We start from the raw sequence: 16,959 nt of genomic DNA, 5'->3' as shown, positions 1-16,959 counted from the left end.
TGTCCTCGAAGAATTAATCCTCTCTCGAGTCTTCAGTCAACCATGAGGTGGCGCTGTGATCAAAGATGAAAAGTGGAAGAAGAGAAGGAGTGTACTCCTCTCCTGCTCTTTCACCCCGCGCGTGCAGAGCCTTGCGCAGCCTCCTGTGAGCTGGAGGGGGAGGGGCTAGGAGGAGAACGGGAAGTGAGGGGCGGTTCGGTGCGGGGGGGGGGGGTCCGAGGCCTTAACATCCGGGCATCGCCTCATTCTTGTCCTCCCCCCACGTTCCCCACGTGCCAACAGGAAGCGGAAGTGAAGAATGCGTACTTACGTATCCCAGCTGCCACTTAGCAACGCGAGGAGGTCAGGTGACACAACCAGCTGACTCCGGTAGAGGAAGACCCTGTGGCTGGGGCTCTTACAGCCACGATTGCCCGGCCGGGGATCCGAGCCGAACTGTTATCGTCAGAATGTCGGGCAAAGACCGAATTGAAATCTTTCCCTCGCGCATGTAAGTAAAAGAACGGGTCGAGCAGCATTCATAGGTTCTTGAACGCCTATCCCGAGCAGCAATCCCTGTATACCCTGGACTAGCAGCGAGGGTCCTTGTTTGCTGGGCGGTCTTGAGCTTTCCTCCGTCCCTTTTCGTGAGTCTGGGGCGATGCTCCCTGACGGCCCCCTCACATATTCCTCTGAGGGAACCATGCTGGACGGAGCGATCCCAACCCGTAGGAGCAGGCTGCCCGACCTGCTAGTTTTTACGGAGGTCCGCTGACTTGATCAGTTGAGCCATTCATACCGTCTTCCCTTATTGAGCTGGGCAGTGGGTTTATAGAACTATGACTCGTCGCCAGTTTTGCCTAAGAGAGCTCACAGGTTAACGGAGAGATGGACCAGCCAGCAAGGTTTGACAAATACTTTGAGAAGGAAAGTTTACTATGGTGAGAAAAACATAGAAGAGGCTTCTAGGCCAGATTGGGAGTTGAATCGAATTGCCCTAGCGTGGACGTCAAATTTGGTCTTGGATCCCTTTTGTCATTTTCTGAGGCCCCACGAAATGTCACCTGTGGTGGGACGATACCCCTGAGTTTCTGAGGCACTCCGTTTGCTGCATCACCATTGCGCCTCGTTCAGACAGACCTCTGTTAATACCACCCATCAGATTGTAAAGTGGGTATTTGTTTACGTATATTTCCCACTGAATTGTGAGCTGTCTCCAGGAGGAGAGAATGTCTTGAGAATTAATTCATGGGAGGTCTACAAAAAAAGCATAGCGCCCTAAGTGTTGAGCCAGTTTTATTACTATTTTAAGATTTTATTTATTTATTTGTTAGAGGGAGAGAGCACAAGCAGGAGGAGCGGCAGGCAGAGGGAGAGGGAGAAGCAGGCTCCCAGCTGAGCAGGGAGCCCGATGCGGAGCTCAATCCCAGGACTCTGGGATCATGACCAGAGCCAGATTGGCTGCAGCTCTTAATGAAATGAAAGGATTGTGGGGTTTTGTTTGCTTATTTTTTACCTTCACCTACTGATTTTCTAGTAGGTGTTATATTAGGTGGGAAGCAAGTCAGTTGTGGAGAAAGGCATTGTCTATGAAATAGGTAAGAATCAAGACTACCCTGGGGTAGTGAGATCTGCAGAACTCCCAGCACTTGACCTTGACACTATTCAATGTCTGCACTGAGAAACCACCAAACTGCGTTCTTAGAATGACCCCAGGACCCATTAAAATGCCTGAGAAAGCTCATTGCTTCCAGGAGAGTTTTTTGTTTGTTCTATCCAATACCTGATGATAGGCCCCTGACCTCCCTTTCTTAGGGCGTTCACTAAAAATGGCTTACAATTATGAATCCTTTCTTTTCCTTTTGAAATATATATCTCTCTCCTGCAATTTAGAAGAGTCCTTCTCAAGGATCTGAAAGTCATTTCTTTGAAATGTAGTTATTAGGAAGGATGGATGTCTCCCAGTCTCTGGGAGGATAGAATCCTAACTTCCATAATTGCCATCTAGCAGCCACAGCTAGCTGTCATTTTCAGCGACCAGCCCTTTATAATTTTTCACTTCTGTGACTCTTCTTGAGTTTGCTCTTGCTCCTCTCCCTTATTCTTCCTTTAAAATGCCCAACCACTTTTGCACAAGTCAGAATGGAGCTCAGCTCTTTCTCCTACTGTCAGTGGTTACTGAACGAAATCTGTTTTCACCACTTTAATGTCTGGCTGTGTTTATTTTTGATAGTAATCAGTGTTAACATTTTTTTGTTTTTAGTTTGAGGCTAAGAAGGAAAATGGACTTCTTTGAGCTTAGACAAGAAGACTAATAGGTTTGTAAAAGTGAAAATTGCCATTTGAGAGCAGTCAGCTTGCTGATTGAGAGGAAAATAAGGTGCAGGAAATTACTGCTTCTCTAAATATTTTCCCCAAGGCTTAGCAGCAGGTATTTGGTCATGTAGTCAGATGTCTTTGATTCAGCTGAAAACAAAGTCATCGTTCTAGCTGAAGGTCGAACATTTTTCCTAGCGCTCAGCAGCTCTAACACTTATAAAGGAGTCAGTTTTTAAATTTTTTTATTTTTTTTAAAGATTTTATTTATTTATTTGACAGAGAGAGAGAGAGAGACAGCCAGCGAGAGGGAGCAGGGGGAGTGGGAGAGGAAGAAGCAGGCTCCCAGCGGAGGAGCCCGATATGGGGCTCGATCCCAGGACCCTGGGATCACGCCCTGGGCCAAAGGCAGACAGTTAACGACTGAGCCACACAGGCGCCCCAAGGAGTCGGTTTTTTTAAGAGCTAGGATAGAAAATACTTAAGTGACTTCTGTGTCAGACAGTTCCATCTTACAGTGTTATCCTGTGAAGTGGGACTGTCTCTCACTTAGGCAGCAGAGAGAACAAAACAAGTTTAGAGTGAAAGCAAAAGAGCCATGAAGGATTTGCAGTCAATAGAAGTCCATCAAATCTAGGTTCTACCTATGACATACTGGCTGTAAGCCCTTGGGCAAGTCACTCTTCAAGTCTCAAGAATTAAAATGTGTCTATTTCACAGAGGTGCTGTTAGGTAGGAGGAAATTAAAATTAGCATGGTAAACTCAATTTTATCAACCAGCTCACTTTTTTTACTATATTGAATCTGCAGTACTGGGATTTGACTTAATTTGATCCAAGTCTTTGAGCCCGAATTCTGGTCATTAATGTCAACAATATAATATGTTAAATGTACACATTGGGGTCAATAGTGCCAGCTAAAGCTGGAAACTGAACCAGCTTCGCTTGGTTAGACCTCCAGTGAGGTCAGGCAGTGCAAATTTAGCTACTGGTAGTAGTTTTCAAAGAGAGAAGTGTTCATAAGTTGCTTTTTATAATAGGCAGTGTGGCATGTGGTTGGGATACAGTGGGCCTAGGTTTGAGCCTTAGTTTGAGCCTTGGGCAAGGAAGTGGAGTCAGAAGTGTGTTTCAAACTATTGTTTTTTTTTCCTAGAGTGGGAGAAAGTGTTTCATTTTTCTAAGCCTCATTTTCAAGATAACGTGTAGAGTTTCTTCCAGCTATAGAATTGTCTCAGTAACCTTTCCCCTTTGGTAAAAGATTTCAGTAAAATCTAAGAATATACCCAAAGATCCATTAATACATGCTATTTCGCAGTTGGTTATAACACCAGTCATATGAAATTATATCCCCTTATACAAATCACCTGAAGTATCTACATTATACAGTCTATTCTTAAATCTTATTACCTACTTTTTAAAAATTATTTTATCTGGCATATGATAGCAAGAACAAATGTCAATTTCTGCTATTACTTTCTTGACTTTGGTATTGGAGTTTCTGATGGGAAAAGATTGGAATAAGAGGTAACACTTCTGTAGTTTGTCACTTCTCAGAGATATGTGTCATTAGTTCCTTGAGTCATTTGCAAATTAATAAAATCATTGGTGGTAGGATTTTGATGAAATTAAAACACTTTAATGCCACACTTTTAATAGAATAAGTAATTATTGGTTGTGGTATGTATTACAAAAGGTCCAAAAGAATATAAATATATTAAAAAGTAAATCCATTTTTTTCCACTCAGTCCCATTTCCCAAAGGAAACTGTTACCAATTTCTGTGAATCTTTTCTAGAAGTATTCTCTGTATCAATATAAGCATATTTATCCCTTACTTTGTATGAGTAAGAGAATATAATATAGATTATATTCCTCTTTTACCTTCCTCTTTTTTTATGACTGCATATCATTCCATTTTATGATGAACTATGATTTATGGAACATTTAACTTGTTTCCACTCTTTTGCTATTACACACAAGGCTGGTGTACTCATCCTTAACCTTGTATATAGTTTTGTGTACATGTGGGAGTAAATCTGTAGAATAAATTCCTCACAGTGGAATTGTTGGTCCTGAAGGTAAGTGCACTTCAAATTTTGATATTTATTGGTGGACAGATTTTTAAAAAATGGTTAATATACCTGTAATGGAAACACAGACATTATTTTAACTTGCAAATCAAATAAATATTTTAGCTATGGTGGCATCATGAAATAGGACTCCTGATAAATTTTATTATGATTTAATAAATAACTTTTCCCAGATATTGGTCAAGGAATTGTTTCTGTTTTAAATTCATGAACTTATTTATGGAACACTGAAGATGGAAATCTGCAATATTGAGAAACCAATTAATTACAACTGTCAGCACAGATGCTATATATTCTTACTTTTCATGACATCGAAGAGTAAAGCATAATTTTAGTACTATATTGGGGAAGTAGTGTTATGTTTTTTAAACAGTGGGAATAAATATCTTTAATTTTGTTTATATAGGGCACAGACCATCATGAAGGCTCGATTAAAAGGAGCACAGACAGGTCGAAACCTCCTGAAGAAAAAATCTGATGCCTTAACTCTTCGATTTCGACAGATCCTAAAGAAGATAATAGAGGTAGAATGAACTGTCCTTAGAACAGTTACTTATTTTAGAGATATCTAAGGAAAATCCAGCATGGCTCTTGGTATTTTAATTTTTTTTCTCTTAAGTTATTTTAATTAAATTTTTTTCTTTCAAAAGTAAAAATACTATTATGACTTTAACAAGTTTCAGATCATTTAATATAAGGGACTCGTTACTCTTACCTGTGAAGCCCCACTTGATCCGATCTGGCCCCTGCCTACCACTTTGACCTCGTTTGGAACATTCTCCTTACCATTTTCTTCCAGGACCTTTTCATTAGCTGTTTCTTCCCAGAACTTCTTGTGATTTGCTCCTCTGGTCATTCTGGTCTCTTCAGAGAGGCCATCCCTGGGGATCATCCAATCTGAAATATCATCCAATCCAATCGTATTTACCTCTGTCACGTTTCCTTATTATTATTATTTTTAAAAGATTTATTTGAGAGAGAGAGAGAGAGGGAGCACAGGGAGGGGAACAGGGAGAGAGAGTATTTTTTTTTAATTTTTTTTTAAAGATTTTATTTATTTATTTGACAGAGATAGAGACAGCCAGTGAGAGAGGGAACACAAGCAGGGGGAGTGGGAGAGGAAGAAGCAGGCTCATAGCAGAGAAGCCTGATGTGGGGCTCGATCCCATAACGCCGGGATCACGCCCTGAGCCGAAGGCAGATGCTTAACCGCTGTGCTACCCAGGCGCCCCAGGGAGAGAGAGTCTTAAGCAGATTCTGCACTTAGCACAGAGCCAGGCACGGGGTTGGATCTCACAAAGGCGAAATCATGACCTGAGGTGAAACCAAGAGTCTGATGCTTAACTAGTTGCACCAGTCAGGCACCCCACATTTCCTTATTTTTGTCATAGCATGTACTATTGCGTATTTTCTTGTTTGATTGGTTGTTCCCACTAGAGAGTATTCCGTGGAAGCGGGGACTTAATCCTTTCAGTACTTATTTCCTGTGCCTAGAACAGTGCTGGCACATAGTATGTTTCAATTCAGTGCTTTTTAGGTAAATGAAATGTGAATACAGAAATATATTTAAAAAATGAAGATCATTCCCCTCCCCCTCCCAACTACCCTTCTCTCATTTCCCAGAGGAGTTCTCTGTGACACTTTGATTTATAGTCTTTCTGTCTTTCATCATGGATGTTTTTAGTAACATGGAACTGTTTTGCATTATATAATTCAATTCCTGCCTGTTCCCTGTGGCAGAGTTTGGAGAGCTTTCTACATCAATACGTAGATCTGCCTCTTTATTTATAACAGCTGCGTGGAACTCCATCGAATGGATAATGGAATTTAACCATTTTTCTGTTGGTGAATGTGTGGTTTTACTACTTAGTGGGGGAGGGTACTTATTTCCTGTGCCTTGTGTATGTGTATGTTTAAGAACACTGACCACGCTGACTCCATCTTTGGCACTCCATGTTGTTCGTGGCTGCACTGTGACCTTCCTCGAAGCTCTGTGTCGTGGGCTTCGTGGAGGTTAATGTTTGCCCCGACCAGAATGCGGGAAGGCTTTGTTCTCACCCTCCCTAGAGTGGCGCGCAGGTGTGGCCGCTTGCGCTAACTCCCCCGTGACCGCCCCACGAAGCCCCGAAGCCCCTAAGCCCCTAAGCCCCTCTTGCTCTATGAAAGCAGGGGGTTGGGGGCCAGGCTCGGCGGAGAGTAGCCGCCGCTTCCCTCCCTTGTGGGTGTTATCCTGAGTAAAACGGGGTTAACGGTCCTTGGAGGCTTGCGTTGTTTTTTTGGTCTTGGGGTGCCTTCTGAGTCTGGGGGCTGCTTGACTGGCCCTCCTCCACCGTCTAGCCGCCGGCCAGCCAGCCAGAGCCGGCGAAGCCAGCGCGCGGCGTGTGGGGAAGGGGCGGGCCGGGCGGGAAAGCCCGAGCAGGCGGCGCCCCCTGGGGAGACGCGCCTGGCGGGTGAGTGCGGAGATGCGGGGGCGGGGGTCCACGCCCCAGGGGTGGTTAGAAGACCTGCCTGAGCGGAGAAGGGAGAGCCGCCGACCCGCAGTTGCGGCGTGGCCGGGCTGCCGGTCTGGGCTTGGTGAGGCGCCGCAGAAGGCAGTCGGGAGCAGGGTGGGAATCGAGCAGACGGGAGAAGCGGAGAAGCGTTGGCTTTGGAAGGGAACGCGTGAGCCGCGGGTTCCTCCCCTCCGACGTAGTGTCCGGAGGAATCCAACAGCAGCAAGGACGCTTGGGAATTAGGGCCTTGGGAGGGTGGAGAGGGTGAGTGCCGGCCGCCGCACACTGAAGGGAGAACTGTGCTGTCTCAGGACAGTGGGGACCCAGAGGCCTGGGGCCCTGGGGTAATTACTCTGATGAGGAGGAGGTTGTCCTAGAGGAGGAAGATGATTTACAGGCACGCCTCGCCTCTGATTCGAACAGAGCCCCAGGCCGCTTGCTTGCCTGAGGAGGAGGGAGAAGAAATTCCCACTAGTCAGGAAACGACAGTGAGGGAATATTCTGCCACTGACTTAGTGAAGCAGAGCGGCCGACAAGGGGGGGGCCAGCTGGAGTGTTGCCGCGGTGGGATACAGGGGAAGATGGTGTCCTGTTGGAAGTTTGGGGTGTCAAAAATGGCCTGTCAGTGCTCCGCCTGCCTTGCAACAAATAGATGCCACAGTCTTGGGACAGAATCTCAGGCACTTAGTTAACCTGATGGAATAAATGCTAGAATTAAGGTAACTTGGCCTAAAAGGGGGATGTGCCTTGATCTCCATGGAAGAACTACAAGAAAGTCTATTTGGACTGGGAATGAAACCTGCCATTTACACCTAGCATGTTAGAGACCTAGACAAAGAATTACTTTCCTCTGGTATGGAAGACCTTATATTAGAGTGAGCCGTGGGAGCATGGTATGGGACTTAATATCTTTCCTGGCCCCTATGGTTAATTGGACGATTGCTATGGTAGCTATTATGGTGGCTGACTTAAGTGAAACCAAAAGAATCTCTCATAAGGCAAATAGGTTGAAAAACGAGAAAAACAAAGGATCCCCTTGATGATAAAATGGCAGAAAGGGGGCCCATCAAGTTCTCTCAAACAATTACGGCAAGATCTAATTTTATACAGGATCCTGAAAGAAAATACAACCCAATTTGGACTTGGTAAGCATTATGGAAGGTGTTGCTTAAGGGAAAACCGTTTATTCCCTTGAAGGAGGGCTCAAGAAAACAAGGTGTTCCCCAGGAGCTCCTCTGCTAACAGAGGAATTTCAGAGGTGTATCCCCCTTCCCCTAGAGACTAGGGGTTATGCAACAATAGGGGGGAACCAGAGGCCCCATGTTGAATTAACCATTTATTGGTGTCTCACTAACAGACTGTACTAGCTGTAATAGACACTGGAGCTGAATGTACACTTACATAAAGCCCTTGAAATTTTGGGGGGAAATAATGGCTGTTGATGTTTATGTGGGACAAATTATCAAGGTCCTACAAACTAGTCTCTACCTTCAGATTGGCAGGCTTCCGCCCCATTATTTTCTAGCGTGTATTTCCCTCACTTGAGTATTTTGGGCGTAGATGTTCTGCGGGATCTGGATCTCACAGCAACAACAGGTGGATTCAGGTTGCATATCCGAGTGAAATGCATTGTGGATCATGCAAAATGGGAAACAATACGGCTGCCGGTTTCTGGAGAGTAATAAACGTAAAATAGTATGAGCTACTAGGGGGGCATGATGAGATTACTGCCACCATCATAGAATTAGAAAAGGCGGAGGTAATCAGGTCTGCTCAGTGCCCGTTCGGTAGTTGGTTTGGCCTATAATAAAATCTAATGGGACCTGGCAAATGACAACAGATTATAGGGAACTCAGTAAAATTACTCTTCCTGTCCATGTTTGTGGTGCATAATATAGCCTTATTGTTTGAGAAAATCATGGCATCCATTAAGACTTATCATTATGTACTAGATTTGTCTAATGCCTTTTCCAGCATTTATTAGGACGGGAATTCCAAGATTAATTTCCCTTTGTGTGGAATGGGAGACAATGGACCTTCCAGATGTTGCTCCAAGGGTGTCTCAGTAGTCCCACAGTTTGTCATAGGTTGGTAGCCAGATATTTGGAAAAATGGATGTCAGTGATGACAGTGCTTTATCATTATGTCGGTTTAATGTTAACTTGTGATGATTTATCCTCCCTGTCTCAAGCAGTCTCGTCATTCCAGGTGTAAAGTCTCTGAGGTAAATACCGACAAGATCCAAGGGCTGGGTTAATTGGTAAAGTTCCTGGACATCATCTGGTCAAGTAAGATAAGTGATGCCAGAGACGGTCATTAGTAAAATGCAAGCCTTCCCAATCCCTACAACGGTGGAGGAATTATAGGCTTTTGTTTTTTTGGGTTACTGGAGACTTTGTTCCCTATGTAGCAATAGAGCAGATATTAACACCTTTTAAATGCCTTGGTTAGAAGGGTAAGCCAATGGGATTGGGGACCAATAAGAGGCTGTCTTTTTTTTTTTTTTTTTTTTTAAGATTTTATTTATTAGCGAGCATGAGAGGGGAGAAGAGGAGCAGAGGGAGAAGCAGATTCCCTGCTGAGCAGGAAGCCTGAGGTCCAAGAGCTCATCCCAGTACCCTGAGATCACAACGTGAGCCAAAGGCAGACACCTAACCAACTGAGATGCCCCAGTAAGGGGCTGTCTTAAGGGCAAAAATGGCAGTAAAACAAGTACAGACCTTGGGGGTATTTTTGCCAGGTGTGAGTTGTAAATTAGATGTAAATTCGTATCTAGAAGGGTTTGGCTGAGGCTTGTGGGATTGACGAAATGGGAAATGGATCCTGTTAGGATTCTGGTCTCATTTATGGAAGGGAACAGAAGCCGGGTGTAGTCCCATGGAAGAACAACTATAGCTATATATCTTGCGCTGCAACAGACAGAAGGACTGAAAGCTGATTTGCTTATGATGGTATGAACCTCTCTGCCAGTGCGAGGATGAGTTAAGGACTTGTTCCTTAGTGTGCCTGTGCCCAGGTAAGCACCTTACATGCTTACCTGCAGTGGAGGAGCGCTTGTAATACCAACCTGCTGTCTCATGAGCTACACTCATTGCTAGGGGCGGTCACCTAAGTCAACCCCGCCCAACTTCCAGAAGTCGCTGACATTATGCCTCCCTTCCCCCAGGTAAAGGAAGGGGAAGCCTCGCCTCCGGTGGGTGCATAGTATACTGATGGCAGTTGCAGGAGAAACCTGCCTATTTGGCATTCCTCTGCCATCTGGCTGGATTCTGATGTACTTTGGTTTGAAGAAGGAACTAAACAAAGTACTCAATGGGCAAAATTGAGAGTGGTGTGGATTGTGTTGACATATGAGCCAGTGCTCATCGATTTGGCTACTGACAGCTGGGCAATGTTGTAGGGTTGATAGCATGGATGCTTTGATGGCACAAAGAAGATTGGGATATATTAAATAGACCTCTTGGGGAGTAGAACTGTGGAAAGATATTTTGGAAGTATGCTCTAAGCCCGATGCGGCTGTCCAGGTAAGGCCTGTGTCCCTGCTCACTCCCCATCCACATTGCCAGGCAGTTATGAGGCAAATGCTCTAATCCAGGCTGGAGGAAATGCTGACCCTGTTTGATGTAGCAGAGTGGGTCCAGTCTAAATCGGGACGCCACCTGAGGTCCCCAAACCACTCGGCAAATAGTACAAAGATTGTTTGCCTTTAAAATATTTCAATCTACAAGCTGCTGACAATTCTGCCCCCTATGCCACCTCAGGTGATGGCCATTGTGCCATACCCTGGGGTGTATTGGGCGGACTATAAGCCCTGTTTCTTGCTGGCAGATTACATAGGCCCTTTGTATTGGAAGGGCACAAATATGCACTGACCTGTGTGGACACTCACACAAGACTTGTACAAGCCTTTGCCTGTAGAAGAGCTAATCAGGCTGCAACTATAACAGATTAACAGAACTGGAGAGCATGTACAAACACCGACTTAGATAGTGATCAGGAGACATGTTTTACTGGTCCTGACGTCCAAGAGTGGGCAGAGGCCTGGGATCTGTTGTGGACTTTCCACCTGCCATACAGTCTCACTGCTGCAGGTCTAACTGGAAGGATGAATAGACTAATAGGAAACACATTAAACACTTTGTCACCAGGTGGCTCCCTCAAAGGATGGTCTCCAGTACTAACTGGCAGTTCAGCTTTTTAAAGCTGTGTCCGTAGCAGGACAGATCTCTGCATATGAACACCTAAGCAGCAACACCCATGCAGCTCTTGGGTGTGAGTATTGTCAGGAGGACTGAGGCCTCTTGGGGAGGAGGGACTCCTTTTGTGATTGCTGCAAGACTTTCCATCTGGTAAGGCTCTAGTTCATTGGAAATTGACTTGGAATACCCCCTTTGGGTGGCTTGGTCTCCTAATCCCTTGGGGTCAAGGCCTCACATCCTGTATTCTTAACCCTTCATTATATGTTGGTCAGGGCCCAACACGTGAAGAACTGCTTCTGACTCTCGGTGTTGAAGTAGGGTTGTTAGTATGGTTGTGTATGTACAACATAGACCCATCCTCTGATGATATTAAGGAGCAAAATAAATGGTTTCATCTCCCAGGGAAAATTCCAAGGCCAGGGATGATATTAGCTCATGCGGACTAAACCATTATCCTGTAGTTGCTAACTGAAAATTTGCCATATGTATTGCTTGTAAAACATTTCTTACTACCCATAACCTTGCATTGTTAATGTTTCTGTTGTTTCTGGAAACATCTTGTCATAGGCCACACTAACACTGAAGTTTATAGGTGCTCCAACTGCTGGGTCTGTGGAAAGGACCTCTTTACTGGGTTGTTGGGGAACCATAGTTGTAAGTATTTTCTCTGGTCTTATAAGTGTATTGATATTGGCTGCTGTGGTATAGGGATGCAAGTCGCCTCCCAGTACCTGGCTGTATGGTCCTTGTGGAAGAATGGCATGGAAAAATTATATGGGCCATAAAGATGTCAAGGGTAGAGTGTAGGAGTGCTGACAACACTGACTCCTGCTTTAGCTTGATCATGCCATACAGTGACTTCCTTGGTGCTGCGTGTTCCGGGCCCCATGGAGGTTGTTAGCCCTGATTGAAATGTGGGAAGGCTTGTTCTCATCTTTCCTAAGTGGTCCGCAAAGGGTGCCACTTGAGGCAACTAGTAGAGATGGCTGGCTCACAGAGGGTACCACTTTAGGTAACTACCCTGTGACCTTCCCATGCCCTCTTGCTGTATAAAAGTGGTTCTGGTCCAGACTTGGTGGAGAACGGGTGGGGAGAGTAGCTATATAGCTGCCTGGATCATTTGTCTGTCTTCCCTATTCCTCCCTGTTTCTAAGTTACCTGGAATAAAACTGTGTAAATAGTATGGAATGGCTTGCATTGTTTTTCCATCTCAGAGTGCTTCCTCCCTCTGGAGGATACTTTACCATCCCTCTTCCACTTTCTAACAGTATGTGTGCTAGCATTTCTCCGGAAAGTCTTAGAATCTCAAGGATCTGTTCATTTGCATTTTTTAAAAAGATTTTTTAAAAGATTTATTTGCAAGCGAGAACATGAGTGGGGGGTGGAGATTTTGGGGGGGAAGAAGCAGGCTCCCCACTGAGCAGGGAGCCTGATGCAGGACTCGATCCTAGGACCCTGAGATCATGACCTAAACCAAAGGCAGATGCTTAACTGACTGAGCCACCCAGGTGCCCCTAATCATTTAAATTTTTGATGGGTAATTGCCAAATTGTTCTCCAAGTTGTTACAGTAATTTACATTCCTATCAAATGATTAGTGAGAGGACCTGTTCTCTCAAATTCTTCCTAACTGGGTATTAATCTCTTTTATTTGTTGCCAATCTGTTGGGCTAAAATTGGTATCTTTTATTTTTATTCATTTTTTAAAAAAAAGATTGATTTATTTCGGAGAGAGAAAGAGTGAGCGAGTGAGCCAGGGAAGGGGGGTAGAGGGAGAGAGGGAATCTCAAGCAGACTCCATACTTAGCATGTAGCCTGACGCAGAGCTTGATCTCACAACCCTGAGATCATGAACTGAGCCAAAATCACGAGTCACACGCTCAGTTGACTGAGCCACGTAGGTGCCCCTAAAATTAGTATCTTTTACTTTGCAGTACTTTTGATTGTGAGGTTGAGCATCTTTTCATGTTTATGGGTAATTTGATTTTTTTGGTGAATTTCTTTTATTTATCCTTTGTAGAAGTTCTACAAATATTCTAGTTAGTATGTAAAATGCTAAAAATATTTCCCCCTAGCCTTTAACTTTTTAAAAAATATTTGGTCTAATCTGTTGGTCTTTTTTAAATATGGCTTTTGGGTTATATATAATGCTTAGGCCTAAAAAAGATTAAGAAAATATTCTATGTTTTATGTTTTTTGTTTTGAAGTTTTATCTTCAAGAATTTCTGGAGTGTATGATTTAAGGACGTAGGGACAAGTTCTTTTTGTTAAGTGGGTGGCCTGTTGAATGGTCTCTCTATATTACTAAATTTCCATAGAGACCTGCTGCTCTTTCTGAACTCCATTACATTTCATTGACTTATTTATCCCAAATTGGATGTATTCCCTTATTTTTAATACTTGGCAACTTTGCCTACCTGCCCCAGCTTTTTTCTTTCAAAAAGATTGGATTTTCTCAAACATTAAATGTTCCAGGTTTATATTAGAATCACTATGCATTAAAGATTTTCACTGCACTGCAGTGAATTTGAGAGATTAATTTGAGCACATTAGTATGGACGCGTTCAGGATTAAGATAGGTAGGCCCTTCAGTAAAGATCATTTTCTCTTTTTTAATGTCTTTATTCCGATGTTTTTTAAAAAATACTGTGTTGCAATGCTGTTAGTGACCATAACCAAAACTGTTCAAGCCAAATTGGATATTTTTGTCATCAATATTTTATTTTATTTTTTTTTAATTTTTTTATTTTTTTAAAGATTTTATTTAATCAAGTCAATATTTTAGACACACACCTGCTATCAAATACTGGTTATTAAAGGAATATGATTTTGATGTTTTTTCCTTGTAAAAAACTTGGTTGAATCAGTTGTTCGTTTATGCTTTCCCAGACTAAAATGTTGATGGGTGAAGTGATGAGAGAAGCTGCCTTTTCACTTGCTGAGGCCAAGTTCACAGCAGGGGACTTCAGGTAAGAAGACTTACTGGGGTGTTCTGAAAAATCAAAGTGGTTTCATGTTCATTATTTCCCTTAAAAGCTATTCTTAATGAAAAAAAAAATCTAAGCATTAAAGACAAATGTTAGAGTTAAAAGTGTTCTTTATTATTACTCTATGACCTTAACACCAGTTTATTATCACCCATGTATGTCTGTTAAGATTTGTAGGCACCGGATACTTAACATTCTGTAGTCTGTTTTCATTTAACATTGTATCATAAACATCTTTCCTTATTTTCACATAGCTGTATAACCTTTCTCTAGGTGTACATAATGGTGAACTTTTGGGTTGATTTTCAGATTTTTAGAATATTGGTAAAGATGCCATGAACATTTTATAATATATGTATATATTTTATATATATATATTTCTGTTTCTGTAGAATTATTTCCTTAGGATAAGTTTGAGAAAGGAATTGGTTTAAAGGGCATGAATTCTAAGGCTTTTGTCATATCAATATATGCTTTATACGTGAAGCATGTAAAATGGTTTAGTTTTTGCTTTATAGGGGGGTTTTGCCAGTTATGTTGTGTGATTCTCCCCAAATAAGCTTGTGTGGTAAACCAGGAAGACGATGTTATTTTCCCTTTAAATTCAGTGCCTTCCTGACATCAGATCGCTATTCGGGAACAGAGGTGGAAATTGTTTTCAGGATTTTTTATTTTCGTTGTCTTTACCCAATGACACAATGTCTCCATTCCTAGTTTGTGTTATTCAGGAGGATTAGCTGACAGGTTTTACAATCTCAGGGACATAAGGCCTCTTGAAGAGATAAACTTTAATTTTTGCCAGTGTTGATAGAATAGCAACTTGCATTGACTTTTCTAGCAGAGGGAGGGAATCAGCAGTATGTAAAGTGGTATGTGAATGTGTTTTAGGGTGGTTATGGTGAAAACACTTCATTTTATGATAAGAACAAGTTGGGGAGTCAGACAACCAGATGGAAGTTAGGTTCTGGGGTAAGGGAATTGAACTCCTACTTAGCCAAATCTAAAAGGTTTGGACAGCAAACCCAGAAAGAAGGAGTTTTCTCTAAGTTACATTAGCTGAATAAAAATCCTTAAAGTCACATCTGTGGCACCACATGCCTGACTGAAAACTCAAGCAATCTGTGTGCTTTAAAGTCATTCTTTGTTGTTTTCTTATGGTTCATGTTTTGAATATTGTTCATTCTTTGCTCTCTGAGGTTCTCCTCTGGCAGCAGTAATTTTTCTTTTTCTGGAAAAACAATTACCAAACATACTTGCTTGTGCTATCTCACTCTTGTTGAAATTACCTGATGGGTCCCTGTAGTTTTATTTCTCACTCTAAAATCTCAACTAAATTAAGACCTTTTCTTTTTTTGGCAGCACCACAGTTATCCAAAATGTAAATAAAGCCCAAGTGAAGATCCGAGCTAAGAAGGATAATGTAGCAGGTAACTTTTCAACCCTTTAGAATCCTTAGGAAGAAAAGATGACATTTAAAAATTAACCTGTTTGTACCCCAAGATCTTCATGTCCTAATTAATCTCTTCTACTTAGAATAAATGGATTTGCTTTAAATGTTAAAATCTTTGTAACTTGTGGTTGCCAGAGATTGGGGGTGGGGGAAATGGGGATAAAGTTATATATGACGAATACCTTCTAGAGATTGGCTGTACAATGTGTAGTGCCTATAGTTAACAATGCAGTGTTGTGTATTTAACAACTTAGGGTAGATCTTCTGTTGAGTATTAACACACACACACACACACAAACACAAACAAGAAAAGGGACACAAATCTTTTAGAGGTGATAGATAAATTTATTACCTTGATTGTGGTGATGGTATCATGGATGTATACATATATCTGAATTCATCAAAATGTGTACATTAAATATATGCAATTTTTTTTTTTGCATATACCTCAAAACTGAAAGAAAAAAAATTGTAACAGCTTGATCTCTTATTACTCAGGATAATTTGATTATTAAATAGGAATGAGCACTTAAGATACCAGGTTCCTAAATTCATTTATTGAAACTAGTGAAGTTCCAGACAGTCTCTTGACTTTTGAGTGTTTGCTGAAAAAGAAACACAGGGAACAATGGCGATTAAGAAACAGGACTTCAAGGACATGTTTGTGAATCCACATGTTTCTGTGTTTAACAGGTGTTACTTTGCCAGTGTTTGAACATTACCATGAAGGAACTGACAGTAAGTGTGACACTTTGGTGGTGTATGTCTTTGGGTTCTCCAGATTCCTCTTTAAATGAACCTTTTTCTGGTAAATGGGTGCTGGATAGACTTTCTTAGAGTTTAGAGGTTCCAGTGTTAGCATCCTCCTTATATGGTACAGTTGGGACACGAGTTAATCAGTTAATAAAAGTGTTATGGCAGGGAGATGTAAAACATTATAATGTCTTAAAATATTTTATTTCAACCTAGAAATACATACATGTAAACTTAGTCATTTGCCATTAAAAAAATATGAGGCCTTTGAGTATGAGTCCACCAATTAGACTTCTGTGTTGTCTTTCTACATAAACTATACCCATAATGCATTCTTCATTATTTCTACTTTTTTAAAAAAATTTTTTTATTATGTTAGTCACCATACAGTACATCATAAGTTTTTGATGTAGTGTTCCATGATTCATTGTTTGCGTATAACACCCAGTGCTCCATGCAATACGTGCCCTCCTTAATACCCATCACCGGGCTAGCCCATCCCCCCACTCCCTCCCCTCTGAAACCCTCAGTTTGTTTCCCAGAGTCCATAGTCTTTTGTGGTTCATTCCCCCTTCTGTTGAGCCCCCCTTCATTCTTCCCTTCCTTCTCCTAACGATCTCCCTGCTATTCCTTATGTTCCATAGATGAGAGAAATCATATGATAATTGTCTTTCTCTGCTTGACTTATTTCACTTT

General features: G+C 42.2%; 1 protein-coding gene across 1 annotated transcript in view; it reads left to right on the top strand.

Annotated features, from left to right (window-relative positions):
- The first annotated feature begins 325 nt into the window (after positions 1–325).
- ATP6V1D (ATPase H+ transporting V1 subunit D) overlaps positions 326–16,959 on the top strand; it is a 25,190-nt gene continuing 8,556 nt past the window's right edge. The window contains exons 1-5 of the mRNA XM_002925103.4: positions 326–490; positions 4,790–4,907; positions 13,963–14,042; positions 15,420–15,487; positions 16,204–16,248. Coding sequence (XP_002925149.1) covers positions 450–490; positions 4,790–4,907; positions 13,963–14,042; positions 15,420–15,487; positions 16,204–16,248 — 352 coding nt within the window. The 5' untranslated portion in view covers positions 326–449. The remainder of the gene's footprint in view (positions 491–4,789; positions 4,908–13,962; positions 14,043–15,419; positions 15,488–16,203; positions 16,249–16,959) is intronic.

Source organism: Ailuropoda melanoleuca, chromosome 14, assembly GCF_002007445.2.
Source record: "Ailuropoda melanoleuca isolate Jingjing chromosome 14, ASM200744v2, whole genome shotgun sequence".
Classification (NCBI taxonomy): domain Eukaryota; kingdom Metazoa; phylum Chordata; class Mammalia; order Carnivora; family Ursidae; genus Ailuropoda; species Ailuropoda melanoleuca.
This window is presented reverse-complemented; position numbering and strand designations above follow the sequence as displayed.